This window comes from Coregonus lavaretus, assembly GCF_964263955.1.
Source record: "Coregonus lavaretus genome assembly, contig: HAP1_SCAFFOLD_438, whole genome shotgun sequence".
NCBI lineage: Eukaryota > Metazoa > Chordata > Actinopteri > Salmoniformes > Salmonidae > Coregonus > Coregonus lavaretus.
In genome coordinates, this window is record NW_028159714.1 from 194842 (window position 1) to 208101 (window position 13260).

Sequence of the window (13260 nt, forward strand, 5' to 3'; positions counted from 1 at the left end):
GAAGAAAAAAATAATGTCCATCACTAACTCGTCCCTGTGAGTCCCGTAGTTGGTCTTGGAGCTGGCTGATCCTCTGCCTCTTCCCCTTCAGACTGGCCAGACAGCGCTGGAGCTCGGCCCTCAGCTCCCTCACAGCCCCTTCCTCCTTCTCTCTGGGCAGCTTGGGGTTGGGCTCAGACACCTCCACCAGAGGAGTACTGCAGGGCAGAAGGAGAACATGGTAAAACACAGCTGAGAACTTTATACATGTGCCACGTAGGCAGACGCTTTTATCCGAATCAACTTACAGACAGTTCAGACAGTGCATACATTTGTATTATGTTTGTGGTCCTTGCGGGATATGAACCCCCGACTCTGGCGTCGCAAGCGCCATGCTCTACCAACTGAGCCGTACGGGACCACTAATAATACACATTTAAAAAAGTTTCTTAACAGATAAGACTGGAGTTCAGGAGCTTATAAACTAAACAGTGTTGGGGGTCAATTCCATTTCAATGTAGGAAATAAAACGGACTTTTTAACTTCTCATTTAGTTTACTTTCTGAATTTGACTGAACTGAAATAAAATTGACACCAACCCTGATACTAAGTGGATACTTCAAGTTCACGTCTAAAAAGGTACAACATTCAATTGTTCCATTGCGTACCTGTGAACTCGTCCGTTCTTCCAGTTAGTCTTCTTGATCCCCAGGTCTACATAGGAGTCAGACAGCTGGTTCTCCCAGAGATCTCCTCCGTTCAGCTCAACAGAGATGACTCCATGTTTCACTGCAGACTCATACAGACAGATCTGCTCCTTCAGCTCAGACAACTCCTCCTGAGATGGAGAAAAAAGTGACATAACATTATAACTGCTATAATAAGGCATTATAAAGGCTTATAACAGGTATTAAAGGCTTATAACAGGTATTAAAGGCTTATAACAGGTATTAAAGGCTTATAACAGGTATTAAAGGCTTATAACAGGTATTAAAGGTTGATCTGCTCCGTCAGCTCAGACAGCTTCTCCTATAGAAACCAAGAGGTAAGAGAGACGTGTTATAACCACTAAAGTAAGCATTATAAAGGCTCATTAATGCTTATAAACAGGTATTAAAAGGTCGATCTGATCCTTCAGAAGAGCGGTTTAACATGATGCACATTTTCCTTTCATTACATTCTTACGTTTACATTATTTCGTTACATTTCTTTAACTCGACAAAGTGCACTTCTGCATAGAAACAACAAAAGTGTTTTTTGTGATACACATTTGACTATTCATTATCAACATCTACATTTCTGGATGCAAATCAAAAGGACCAAAGAGAATACCTGCAAGGCTTTGTTCATGTTGTCACTCATGGTCTTGGCTGACTGAGTCTGCTGTAGTTTCATTTGCAGCTGGCCCATCTCCTGGACTGAACCTGAACAATAAAACAGGTGATGGACAGAGAGGGCTTCAATAAAACAGGTGATGGACAGAGAGGGCTTCAATAAACAGGTGATGGACAGAGGGGGCTTCAATAAACAGGTGATGACAGAGGGGGCTTCAATAAACAGGTGATGACAGAGGGGGCTTCAATAAACAGGTGATGACAGAGGGGGCTTCAATAAACAGGTGATGACAGAGAGGGCTTCAATAAACAGATGATGGACAGAGAGGGCTTCAATAAACAGGTGATGGACAGAGGGGGCTTCAATAAACAGGTGATGGACAGAGAGGGCTTCAATAAACAGGTGATGACAGAGGGGGCTTCAATAAACAGGTGATGACAGAGGGGGCTTCAATAAACAGGTGATGACAGAGAGGGCTTCAATAAACAGGTGATGACAGAGAGGGCTTCAATAAACAGGTGATGGACAGAGAGGGCTTCAATAAACAGGTGATGGACAGAGAGGGCTTCAATAAACAGGTGACGGACAGAGGGGGCTTCAATAAAACAGGTGATGGACAGAGAGGGCTTCAATAAAAACAGGTGATGGACAGAGAGGGCTTCAATAAACAGGTGATGGACAGAGGGGGCTTCAACATTTCCCATGTTGGTGACAGCACTCACACAAACACGGAGCAGTTTGGACAGCACAAACATACACACGGACGGACACAGACGGACACAGACGGACACGGACACACACCAGTCTGTAGCAGTTTGGCACACTGCTGTTGGCTCTCCTCTAGATGCTGTGTGAGGGTGTTGATGACTCCTGCTCTCTCCACCTGCTCCTCCTCTCTCCGTCTAGCCTGCTGCCTCACCTGATCACGCAGACACTGGACCACCTCCGCCTGGACCATACCACAGCAACTACAGTGGTTAGTATGGGATTCACTGACAGCACTGTGACAACTCTCAGGTTCACAGTCTATCGTGACCAGAGAGCACCCAGGACCAATACAGCAAATTTCACGATGGATTAATTTAAAGCCTGCGGTTATAATGCATTCATTACATTGTCATAAGCATGTATGAACCTCTTACAATGTCTCATTAGCTCAAAATAGTCAAGATAGTCAAGAGTGATACCAAGAACAAACGATAAGTGATAATGTTTACTGGTTAATATGACGACAACATCAATTCCACTGGGTCCTGACCTGTTCTTCCAGGGCCTGAGTGCAGGCGTCCAGTCTCTGCTGTAACACCAACAGCTTGGCGTCATGCTGCTCTCTGACCACAGTCAGGTCTCTGTCGTGTTGCTCTCTGGCTCTGGACAGACTGTCTGACCGACACAGTTCCATCATCTGCTGCTGCATGCTGTCCACTGCTGCCTCCGCCACATGCTGCTTTTTAGTGTTCTAGAGGGAGAGAGACAGACACACACACACACTATTTGTATTCTGCAGGCTTACAGTGGGGGAAAAAAGTATTTAGTCAGCCACCAATTGTGCAAGTTCTCCCACTTAAAAAGATGAGAGGCCTGTAATTTTCATCATAGGTACACGTCAACTATGACAGACAAAATGAGAAAAAGAAATCCAGAAAATCACATTGTAGGATTTTTAATGAATTTATTTGCAAATTATGGTGGAAAATAAGTATTTGGTCACCTACAAACAAGCAAGATTTCTGGCTCTCACAGACCTGTAACTTCTTCTTTAAGAGGCTCCTCTGTCCTCCACTCGTTACCTGTATTAATGGCACCTGTTTGAACTTGTTATCAGTATAAAAGACACCTGTCCACAACCTCAAACAGTCACACTCCAAACTCCACTATGGCCAAGACCAAAGAGCTGTCAAAGGACACCAGAAACAAAATTGTAGACCTGCACCAGGTTGGGAAGACTGAATCTGCAATAGGTAAGCAGCTTGGATTGAAGAAATCAACTGTGGGAGCAATTATTAGGAAATGGAAGACATACAAGACCACTGATAATCTCCCTCGATCTGGGGCTCCACGCAAGATACATATGGTGTATGTAGTCATTCAAAAATTATGTTAAACACTATTATTGCACACAGAGTGAGTCCATGCAACTTCCTATGTGACTTGTTAAGCACATTTTTACTCCTGAACTTATTTAGGCTTGCCATGAAAAAAGGGGTTGAATACTCAAGACATTTCAGCTTTTAATTACTTTGAAAAAATGTTTTTTTTTTTAAACACTGACATTATGGTATATTGAGTGTACACCATAATCAATTTTAAATTTGGCCCGTAACACAATAAAACTTGGAAAAAGTCAAGTGAAAACCTACAGGAGGTTAGCTCTCCAGGAACGGGGTCAGAGTGAAAACCTACAGGAGGGTAGCTCTCCAGGAACGGGGTCGGAGTGAAAACCTACAGGAGGGTAGCTCTCCAGGAACAGGGTTGGAGTGAAAACCTACAGGAGGGTAGCTCTCCAGGAACAGGGTTGGAGTGAAAACCTACAGGAGGGTAGCTCTCCAGGAACAGGGTTGGAACACCCTGGTCTACAACTGTTGCGGTGACCGTATTACTGCCACAACGGAAGTCATGAGTCATGACTGCTGTCAAATTCCACATGACCGTTGAGTCATGATAATCTCCCCTTTTGCACTCTGGACATGCGTTGGTAGTACTCAACTCACTTAAGACCATCAGGTCGCTAACTGCCTGGTACTCAGGGCTCTATTGTCCCTCTAACCATCAGGTCGCTAACTGCCTGGTACTCAGGGCTCTATTGTTCCTCTAACCATCAGGTCGCCAACTGCCTGGTACTCAGGGCTCTATTGTTCCTCTAACCATCAGGTCGCCAACTGCCTGGTACTCAGGGCTCTATTGTTCCTCTAACCATCAGGGCTCTAACTGCCTGGTACTCAGGGCTCTATTGTTCCTCTAACCATCAGGTCGCCAACTGCCTGGTACTCAGGGCTCCATTGTTCCTCTAACCATCAGGTCGCTAACTGCCTGGTACTCAGGGCTCCATTGTTCCTCTACTTCCACTTCAAATGTGTACATGACACTGCAACAAAATTTCCCCATGGGGACAATAAAGTAAGTAAGTAAGTACTCAGGGCTCTATTGTCCCTCTAACCATCAGGTCGCCAACTGCCTGGTACTCAGGGCTCTATTGGCCCTCTAACCATCAGGTCGCTAACTGCCTGGTACTCAGGGCTCCATTGTCCCTCTAACCACTCTGACGTCAATGCAAATGCAATCGAAAACCACATCAAACACTTATCATCAAAACAGTATTATGCTTTTAAAAGTCACCGTCAGGCTACATTGTTTGACCTCACTGTGATTGATCAATTTGAAAGAAAGAAAAAAGTTCAACAGGTTGAAACTGAGTGGAAAACATGGTCGCTGTGGATGTTGTTTAAAAACTAAAACAACAAAATGGACAGCGCTTTCTAAGGTGATGATTCATTTTAAAACATTTAAGACGTTGCATGTAGAACATCCATATGCATATTAGAGCTTATGAATATTCATAGGCCAAGTAAAAAATAAAAATATTTAAAATAATGATTGTGTCGTTATACAATACAATAGCCTACCGCATATTACGCACGACAGAAAAACATTAAAAGAAAACATAGATTCAAGACGTTTTTGATACTGTATTAGTATGCATAATGGATGACCTGGTTACCTTATGCTACGCTCCAAAATGTCTATCCATGCGTCTGGGAGAGAACGTATCGGCCTAGGCCATGCTGTTGGTTCATTGATTGTGCAGGGCTGCTTACAGTTAGCCCACAATCGTGAATTTGTATTTGATTTTAAATAGCTTAGTAATAGGGCATTTTTGTATATTTTCATAATAAAAAAAATAAAATAAAAAATCGTCTGACACATTACCTTTTAGCTACAGAATCTCACCACCGTGCGTTTCCATCTCCTCCGCTCTCCCTTTCATTTCATTCTTGGGTACGCAGAGATAGGGCCTGTTGTCAGTTTAATTAAATATGTTTCGTTGTGAAAACATGTTACCGAACAGATTTCACTTGGTTTCCCAAATTAAACACTGGGTAGCAGCAGGAACAGGGTTGGAGAGCCAAAAGGCATACAGAGTTTGGGCGGAATATAATCACCTGTAGCGCAACGAGAGGCTGCTCCTCAAACAGTGGTTGATGTGTGAAGTGAAATAAGTGTTCTTATAAGCCCAGACATTTCTATATGCGATCCCGTGTGAAAGTAGAGTTTTAAATGGTTGCCACAAAAAAGAAGAGGATCCCAGCTGCTACTATAATGATTTCTCAGCTGCTTCGCTATAAAAACCGGAGTAGCCTACCCAGCTCTCAGTAATTTGCCTCGGTCCTGACTCGTCTCCTAGTCCCTGCCACTGAAAAACATCCCCACAGCATGATGCTGCCACCACCATGCTTCACCGTAGGGATGGTGCCAGGTTTCCTCCAGACGTGACGCTTGGCATTCAGGCCAAAGAGTTCAACCTTGGTTTCATCAGACCAGAGAATCTTGTTTCTCATGGTCTGAGAGTCCTTTAGGTGCCTTTTGGCAAACTCCAAGCGGGCTGTCATGTGCCGTTTACTAAGGAGTGGCTTCCGTCTGGCCACTCTACCATAAAGGCCTGATTGGTGGAGTGCTGCAGAGATGGTTGTCCTTCTGGAAGGTTCTCCCATCTCCACAGAGGACCTCTGGAGCTCTGTCAGAGTGACCATCGGATTCTTGGTCACCTCCCTGACCAAAGCCCTTCTCCCCCAATTGCTCAGTTTAGCCGGGCGGCCAGCTCTAGGAGATGTCTTGGTGGTTCCAAACTTCTTCCATTTAAGAATGATGGAGGCCACTGTGTTCTTGGGGGACCTTCAATGCTGCAGACATTTTTTAGTACCCTTCACCAGAGCTGTGCCTCGACACAATCCTGTCTCGGAGCTCTACGGACAATTCCTTCGACCTCATGGCTTGGTTTTTGCTCTGATATGCACTGTCAACTGTATAGACAGGTGTGGACCCTATATAGACAGGTGTGTGCCTTTCCAAATCATGTCCTATCAATTTAATTTACCAGAGATGGACACCAATCAAGTTGTAAAAACATCTCAAGGATGATCAATGGAAACAGGATGCACCTGAGCTCAATTTCGAGTCTCATAGCAAAGGGTCTGAATACTTATTCAGATAAGGTATTTCTGTTTTTTTATACATTTTGAAAAACTTCTAAAGAACCTGTTTTCGCTTCGTCATTATGGGGTATTGCGAGTAGATTGCTGAGGAAATGTTCTTATTTAATCCATTTTAGAATAAGGCTGTAACGTAACAAAATGTGGAAAAAGTCAAGAGGTCTGAATACTTTCCGAAGGCACTGTAAATAACGGATTTGTTGCGATTGTGTATATTATAGCGCACATCAGTGGCTTGTATGCATGGGGGGCCTGGAGATGCTAAACGTGTTTATGTTCATTAACGGTCAATTGCCGTGAGACCGGCAGTAATCCGCATGACAATAACTGGCTGACAAAACGTCATGACCGCCACAGCCCTAGGACAACGTTCCAATCCAACCGACTAGAATTTGAATACAAGTCTCCCATCAAGCGCAGGGTGTACTACAACCCCCAAAATCCATTATCGTCATGGTAACGTCAACTGACATAAACCGTACCTCATGATCTCGGTCAGTGAGCGCCTGGACCCGCAGCTCCAAAGACTTAACGCTAGTCTGCAGCAGCACCTCTCTCTCCTTGGCCTCCTCCGTCACTCTGTTGGACTCCGTCAGACTCACCACTAGACCCTCCTTCTCATCTGGGGGGGGGGAGAGGAACATCTAGCTATTCATGTGTAACAGAGTGCATTCGGTTCTGCCATGAGATGGGCTGGAACTCACAACCATCTGCCCCAAAAAAACACACCACTCAAAGCTAACCCTCTTAGCCAACAGAGCAAGAGACTAGTCCGTCAATCCGTGAGTGTCAGTTGGCTTTAGGTTTCAGATCTAAGGGAAGGTGAATGTCACCAGCCAACATGTTATGGGTGAGTTTTCACTTCCACTACACATGCGCATGACAGTTCATGAAGTGGGACAGTAGACTAGCATATGGTTTCCCAGTATCCACATACCTCTCACGATGGCAAACTGATGCTCCAGGTATCTCATGTTGCGTCTTGAATCCTCCAGTTTCTGCTCCAGGTCTTCGATCTGTCTCAGGTGGGCCTGGTTCAGGATCTGGAGCTGGGCCAGCTGCTGAGCGTCTGCAGTACCTGGGACACGTGGAACAAAAAAATGAGGATGAATCTCCTACCTTATCAATAAAACATCAAATAAGCAAGCCATGAAGAACAACAACAATAACAACATAACCGGTCAAATTAGAAGAAGATCATGAACATCCAACCAAGACAATGTGAAATGACTCACTCTGTGCTGAGTCCAGGAAGTCTCTCTGCAGCTGGTCATAGTGGTCGTCAAGGTGCTGGTGAGGGACCTCGGAGTTGAACATCTTGGTCTGGCTAGCAGGCTGGTAGGGGTTGTAGCTGGCCTTATAATGGTCTCCTGATCCGCCACTGTCAAAGTTCTACAGGAGGACAACATAACAACGGTGAGACAATAAATCAATTTGATCAGCCCAGAGACTATCGAATAATGATTGATGATATCAATGCATTATTATTACTGGTAACAAGATTCTAATTGAGTTTAATGCCAGATTTCTTACAGTCACATTACTGTCCATAAAAACATGAAAAAAACAACAACATCTACTCTCATCAAAATCTTGTTGAAGTAAAAAATAAAAAATAAAATATGACCCCACTCACTTGGACGTGCTTCCTGGTGTTGTTCTGATCCCCACCGGCGTAGCTCTCCTCGTCCCTCTGTCCCCCCCCCACTACTTGGTACTCCACCCCAGGGAGAACAGCGCCACGTGGGTACAGCTCATCTCCATACCCCGCCTCCTCCGTGGAGAAATCAGGACCGGCTGCTGCAGACTGCTCGGTACCCACGCTGGTGTACGTGTAACCTTCACCATGGCTATAATGTTGGTGCTCCTGTTCGGAGGGGAGATGAAGTTGTTGTTAAAACCCATGTGACTTGAGTTGCAACCAAAAATCATAAGGGCTGCATTGGAAGAGAATAGTCACGTCTCTCGCTCATAATAAAAAAAAAACCTTGGGGCCGGTTTCCCAGACACAGATCAAGCCTAAGAAGCACTTTCAATGGAGAATATCATTTTGAGTCCAGGACTAGGCTTGATGTTTTATTAGGCCAGTTCGAGTTAAAAACATGACGTACATGCTGGTACTCAGTCAGTCCTCGCTGGTTCCAGGCCTTAGGCTGGGGTATAGGAGGGTGGCCCTGTTGGGGGACACTGGCATGGTTAGCATGGCTGTTGATCTGCCCAACCCCAGCAACCTCTTCGTAGGGGTACTCATGGTAGGAGCCGTGGTCATATTCCTCATTGTTCTGCAAAGGACAGGGACAATATTGGTTTCCCTTTAAAAATATGGTGTTGGCATAACACGTCACCCGATATAACACATATCTTGATATGACACTTATCTCAAGATCTCGATATGAACACACAACGTCACACATTCAACAACTGACAAGGAAAGTCTTGGGTTGTTGAAACTCTTACTTCTTCATGAGAGGCAGGTGTTTGGTGATCGGACCATTCGGTTTGTTGGTGATTCCACGTAGGCTGTTGTGATCTGAGAGATCAATACAAAACAATAAGTCCTTCTGAGGTGTATGGAATGATCATCAATACAAAAACGTACAACTCATCTAATAACAGTAGGGAGGCTATATACAGGGGGTACCGGTACAGAGTCAATGGGAAATAACAGTAGGGAGGCTATATACAGGGGGTACCGGTACAGAGTCAATGTGAAATAACAGTAGGGAGGCTATATACAGGGGGTACCGGTACAGAGTCAATGTGAAATAACAGTAGGGAGGCTATATACAGGGGGTACCGGTACAGAGTCAATGTGAAATAACAGTAGGGAGGCTATATACAGGGGGTACCGGTACAGAGTCAATGTGAAATAACAGTAGGGAGGCTATATACAGGCGGTACCGGTACAGTCAATGTGAAATAACAGTAGGGAGGCTATATACAGGGGGTACCGGTACAGAGTCAATGTGAAATAACAGTAGGGAGGCTATATACAGGGGGTACCGGTACAGAGTCAATGTGAAATAACAGTAGGGAGGCTATATACAGGGGGTACCGGTACAGTCAATGTGCGGGGGCACAGGTTAGTACCCATGAATGTCCAATGGAAATGTGTGTTCTGCGTTATCCCATGATGGCTGCTAGCCTAAATGTACCAACATTCAAAATGTGTGTCTTGTGCCCGAGGCTGGTCTACTGGGTAACACCACCGCCTGGTATACCTATACTACACCCTAAGCGTGGGAACGAACCCTGACCCCACCTCTACTCCTACTCTCCCCATCCCCCTTCCCCACTCCCCCCTCTGCTGCTACTCCCCCCTCCATTTCATCTCGGTCTCTGGCTGAATAAATAAATATACAGTGGGGAAAAAAAATATTTAGTCAGCCACCAATTGTGCAAGTTCTTCCACTTAAAAAGATGAGAGAGGCCTGTAATTTTCATCATAGGTACACGTCAACTATGACAGACAAAATGAGCAAAAAAAATCCAGAAAATCACATTGTAGGATTTTTTATGAATTTATTTGCAAATTATGGTGGAAAATAAGTATTTGGTCCATAACAAAAGTTTCTCAATACTTTGTTATATACCCTTAGTTGGCAATGACACAGGTCAAACGTTTTCTGTAATTCTTCACAAGGTTCTCACACTGTTGCTGGTATTTTGGCCCATTCCTCCATGCAGATCTCCTCTAGAGCAGTAATGTTTTGGGGCTGTCACTGGGCAACACGGACTTTCAACTCCCTCCAAAGATTTTCTATGGGGTTGAGATCTGGAGACTGGCTAGGCCACTCCAGGACCTTGAAATGCTTCTTACGAAGCCACTCCTTCGTTGCCCGGGTGGTGTGTTTGGGATCATTGTCATGCTGAAAGACCCAGCCATGTTTCATCTTCAATGCCCTTGCTGATGGAAGGAGGTTTTCACTCAAAATCTCACGATACATGGCCCCATTCATTCTTTCCTTTACACGGATCAGTCGTCCTGGTCCCTTTGCAGAAAAACAGCCCCAAAGCATGATGTTTCCACCCCCATGCTTCACAGTAGGTATGGTGTTCTTTGGATGCAACTCAGCATTCTTTGTCCTCCAAACACAAAGAGTTTAGTTTTTACCAAAAAGTTCTATTTTGGTTTCATCTGACCATATGACATTCTCCCAATCCTCTTCTGGATCATCCAAATGCACTCTAGCAAACTTCAGACGGGCCTGGACATGTACTGGCTTAAGCAGGGGGACACGTCTTGCACTGCAGGATTTGAGTTCCTGGCGGCGTAGTGTGTTACTGATGGTAGGCTTTGTTACTTTGGTCCCAGCTCTCTGCAGGTCATTCACTATGTCCCCCCGTGTGGTTCTGGGATTATTGCTCACCGTTCTTGTGATCATTTTGACCTCACGGTGTGAGATCTTGCGTGGAGCCCCAGATCGAGGGCGATTATCAGTGGTCTTGTATGTCTTCCATTTCCTAATAATTGCTCCCACAGTTGATTTCTTCAAACCAATTTGCTTACCTATTGCAGATTCAGCCTTCCCAGCCTGGTGCAGGTTTACAATTTTGTTTCTGGTGTCCTTTGACAGCTCTTTGGTCTTTGCCAAAGTGGAGTTTGAAGTGTGACTGTTTGAGGTTGTGGACAGGTGTCTTTTATACTGATAACAAGTTCAAACAGGTGCCATTAATACAGGTAACGAGTGGAGGACAGAGGAGCCTCTTAAATAAGAAGTTACAGGTCTGTGAGAGCCAGAAATCTTGCTTGTTTGTAGGTGACCAAATACTAATTTCCCACCATAATTTGCAAATAAATTCATCAAAAATCCTACAATGTGATTTTCTGGATTTTTTTTTCTTAATTTGTCTGTCATAGTTGACGTGTACCTATGATGAAAATTACAGGCCTCTCTCATCTTTTTAAGAGGGAGAACTTGCACAATTGGTGGCTGACTAAATACTTTTTTTCCCCACTGTAAATAACCTTACCTGTTACGTGTGTCTGGATTGCTACGGGGAGAGCAGTCCAGCTCCGGAGAGGAGGAGTCTCTGCTGTCCTCCAGCATGTCATCAGGCAGGTCAGTCAGCAGCTTGTGGAGCTAGAGAAGAAGAAACAGCACGTCATCAGGCAGGTCAGTCAGCAGCTTGTGGAGCTAGAGAAGAAGAAACAGCACGTCATCAGGCAGGTCAGTCAGCAGCTTGTGGAGCTAGAGAAGAAGAAACAGCACGTCATCAGGCAGGTCAGTCAGCAGCTTGTGGAGCTAGAGAAGAAGAAACACAACATGTGAATATGACTCACTGTGCTGTGGTTACCTTGGTTACAGGGTTATACAGTGACACAGTCTAGGAAAACAGTGGGGGCAATCGCTCAAATAGGTTAAAGAATTCCCTCAGCCACTGAAACTACATGTCTCAGGAGTTATAAAAAACCTTGAGAATGTTCACAGAACTGCTTAAAATAAAATTTATATTATTTCTAAACAAACGCCTTTTTTTTTTTTTTTAATTGCACCTCTCCTCTAAAATTCAACATGTGAAAAGCATTTGTCCATTTTCACTGTAGTCATTTCTGATTTGACAAAGTGTACGAAGCAAATAAGCTCATGTCCAACAGACAGACAGCAACTCTCCACTGCGTCAGGCGTCACGCCCAGGCGAAACCCTTTGAGCTGTTGAGAGACTCCCACAACAGGTTTCCCTGACAGCCGGCGACATAAATACATGTGCTCTACACTACAGCGAGCTACAGGGAGCCCTGAGTGAAGAGTAAGGCCTATTCCCTATGGTTAACTACTTTTTGACCAGCCATGCTCAAATTTAATGCACTTCCTATATAGGGAATAGGGCGCCATTTCAGTATGCAGCCTGAGAACCCTGTAGCCTGAGTGAAGAGAACAGTAAAAAAAGACAGCTACTTACTTCCCATAAGGCCAGTTGGATGTTCCTCACATCTTCCACTGTGTCCTCAATCGTAGGATGCATATCCCCCAACCAGAGCAGGACTCAAAATGTCCCACTCATGGCAGTTATCAACAGAACTGAAGAAAGGCGTCTACTTCAGTTTCCCGAGCCACATGATTCCGGTCTCGTCTCACCACACAGAGGATCATTTTGTGCGACTATGAAACATCCGAAGGCCTGCGCCCAGGCATGTTCTAGACTAGCCTCGTGTCGTGTTCCCGTCTGGTTCACACACACCATTTAGCCTGGTTTAGTGGAGCAGAAACACTTCAGATTTCCACCAGTGACCAACATTTTTCACATGACCGACTTGTTGCGCATAATAGCCTCCCGTACGTTCAACATACAAGCAAAAAAAATAATGTAGTCAGTTCTCTGTAGAATAAATCCAGTTTTTCAATGCAATGTTAATCCAATGATAATCCATTCCAGTCAGGGCTTCAATAATCCAGCCATGCTTGATCTAGTCTAGTAAAATGCAACTCTTCTGTTTTATTAATCCAGAGAGTAAGCGGTGTGGCCTAGTCAAATCTAGTTGAATGAAACTCTGCTCTTGCCTCACACTACTGAGAGTGGGAGAGAGACAGAGAGAGTATAATGACGTTTAATTTAAAAAATGAGGAAATACAGAGCAGAGCTAGCTTCAGTGTGCCAACCGTCTGACAGCCTTTCACCTGTTCTGCCTGGCCTGGGGCAATAATATCCCAGCACAGCACAGGTAACAGGTTGGGGGTTGAACAGAGCAGATGGCTGAGCCTGTTCTGCCTGGCCTGGGGCAATAATATCCCAGCAC

At 44.8% G+C, this 13260-nt stretch overlaps 1 protein-coding gene across 1 annotated transcript in view; it reads right to left on the reverse strand.

The window, feature by feature from the left end:
• The window catches only part of cep152 (centrosomal protein 152), a gene marked incomplete at its 5' end in the record, with an annotated part of 44733 nt that overhangs the window by 24868 nt on the left and 6605 nt on the right, over window positions 1-13260 (reverse strand). The window contains 12 exon segments of the mRNA XM_084196856.1: window positions 2-197; window positions 648-817; window positions 1312-1403; window positions 2104-2263; window positions 2573-2773; window positions 7004-7143; window positions 7459-7599; window positions 7757-7913; window positions 8158-8388; window positions 8633-8803; window positions 8979-9051; window positions 11496-11605. Of these exon segments, the coding sequence (XP_084052982.1) occupies window positions 2-197; window positions 648-817; window positions 1312-1403; window positions 2104-2263; window positions 2573-2773; window positions 7004-7143; window positions 7459-7599; window positions 7757-7913; window positions 8158-8388; window positions 8633-8803; window positions 8979-9051; window positions 11496-11605 (1842 nt within the window).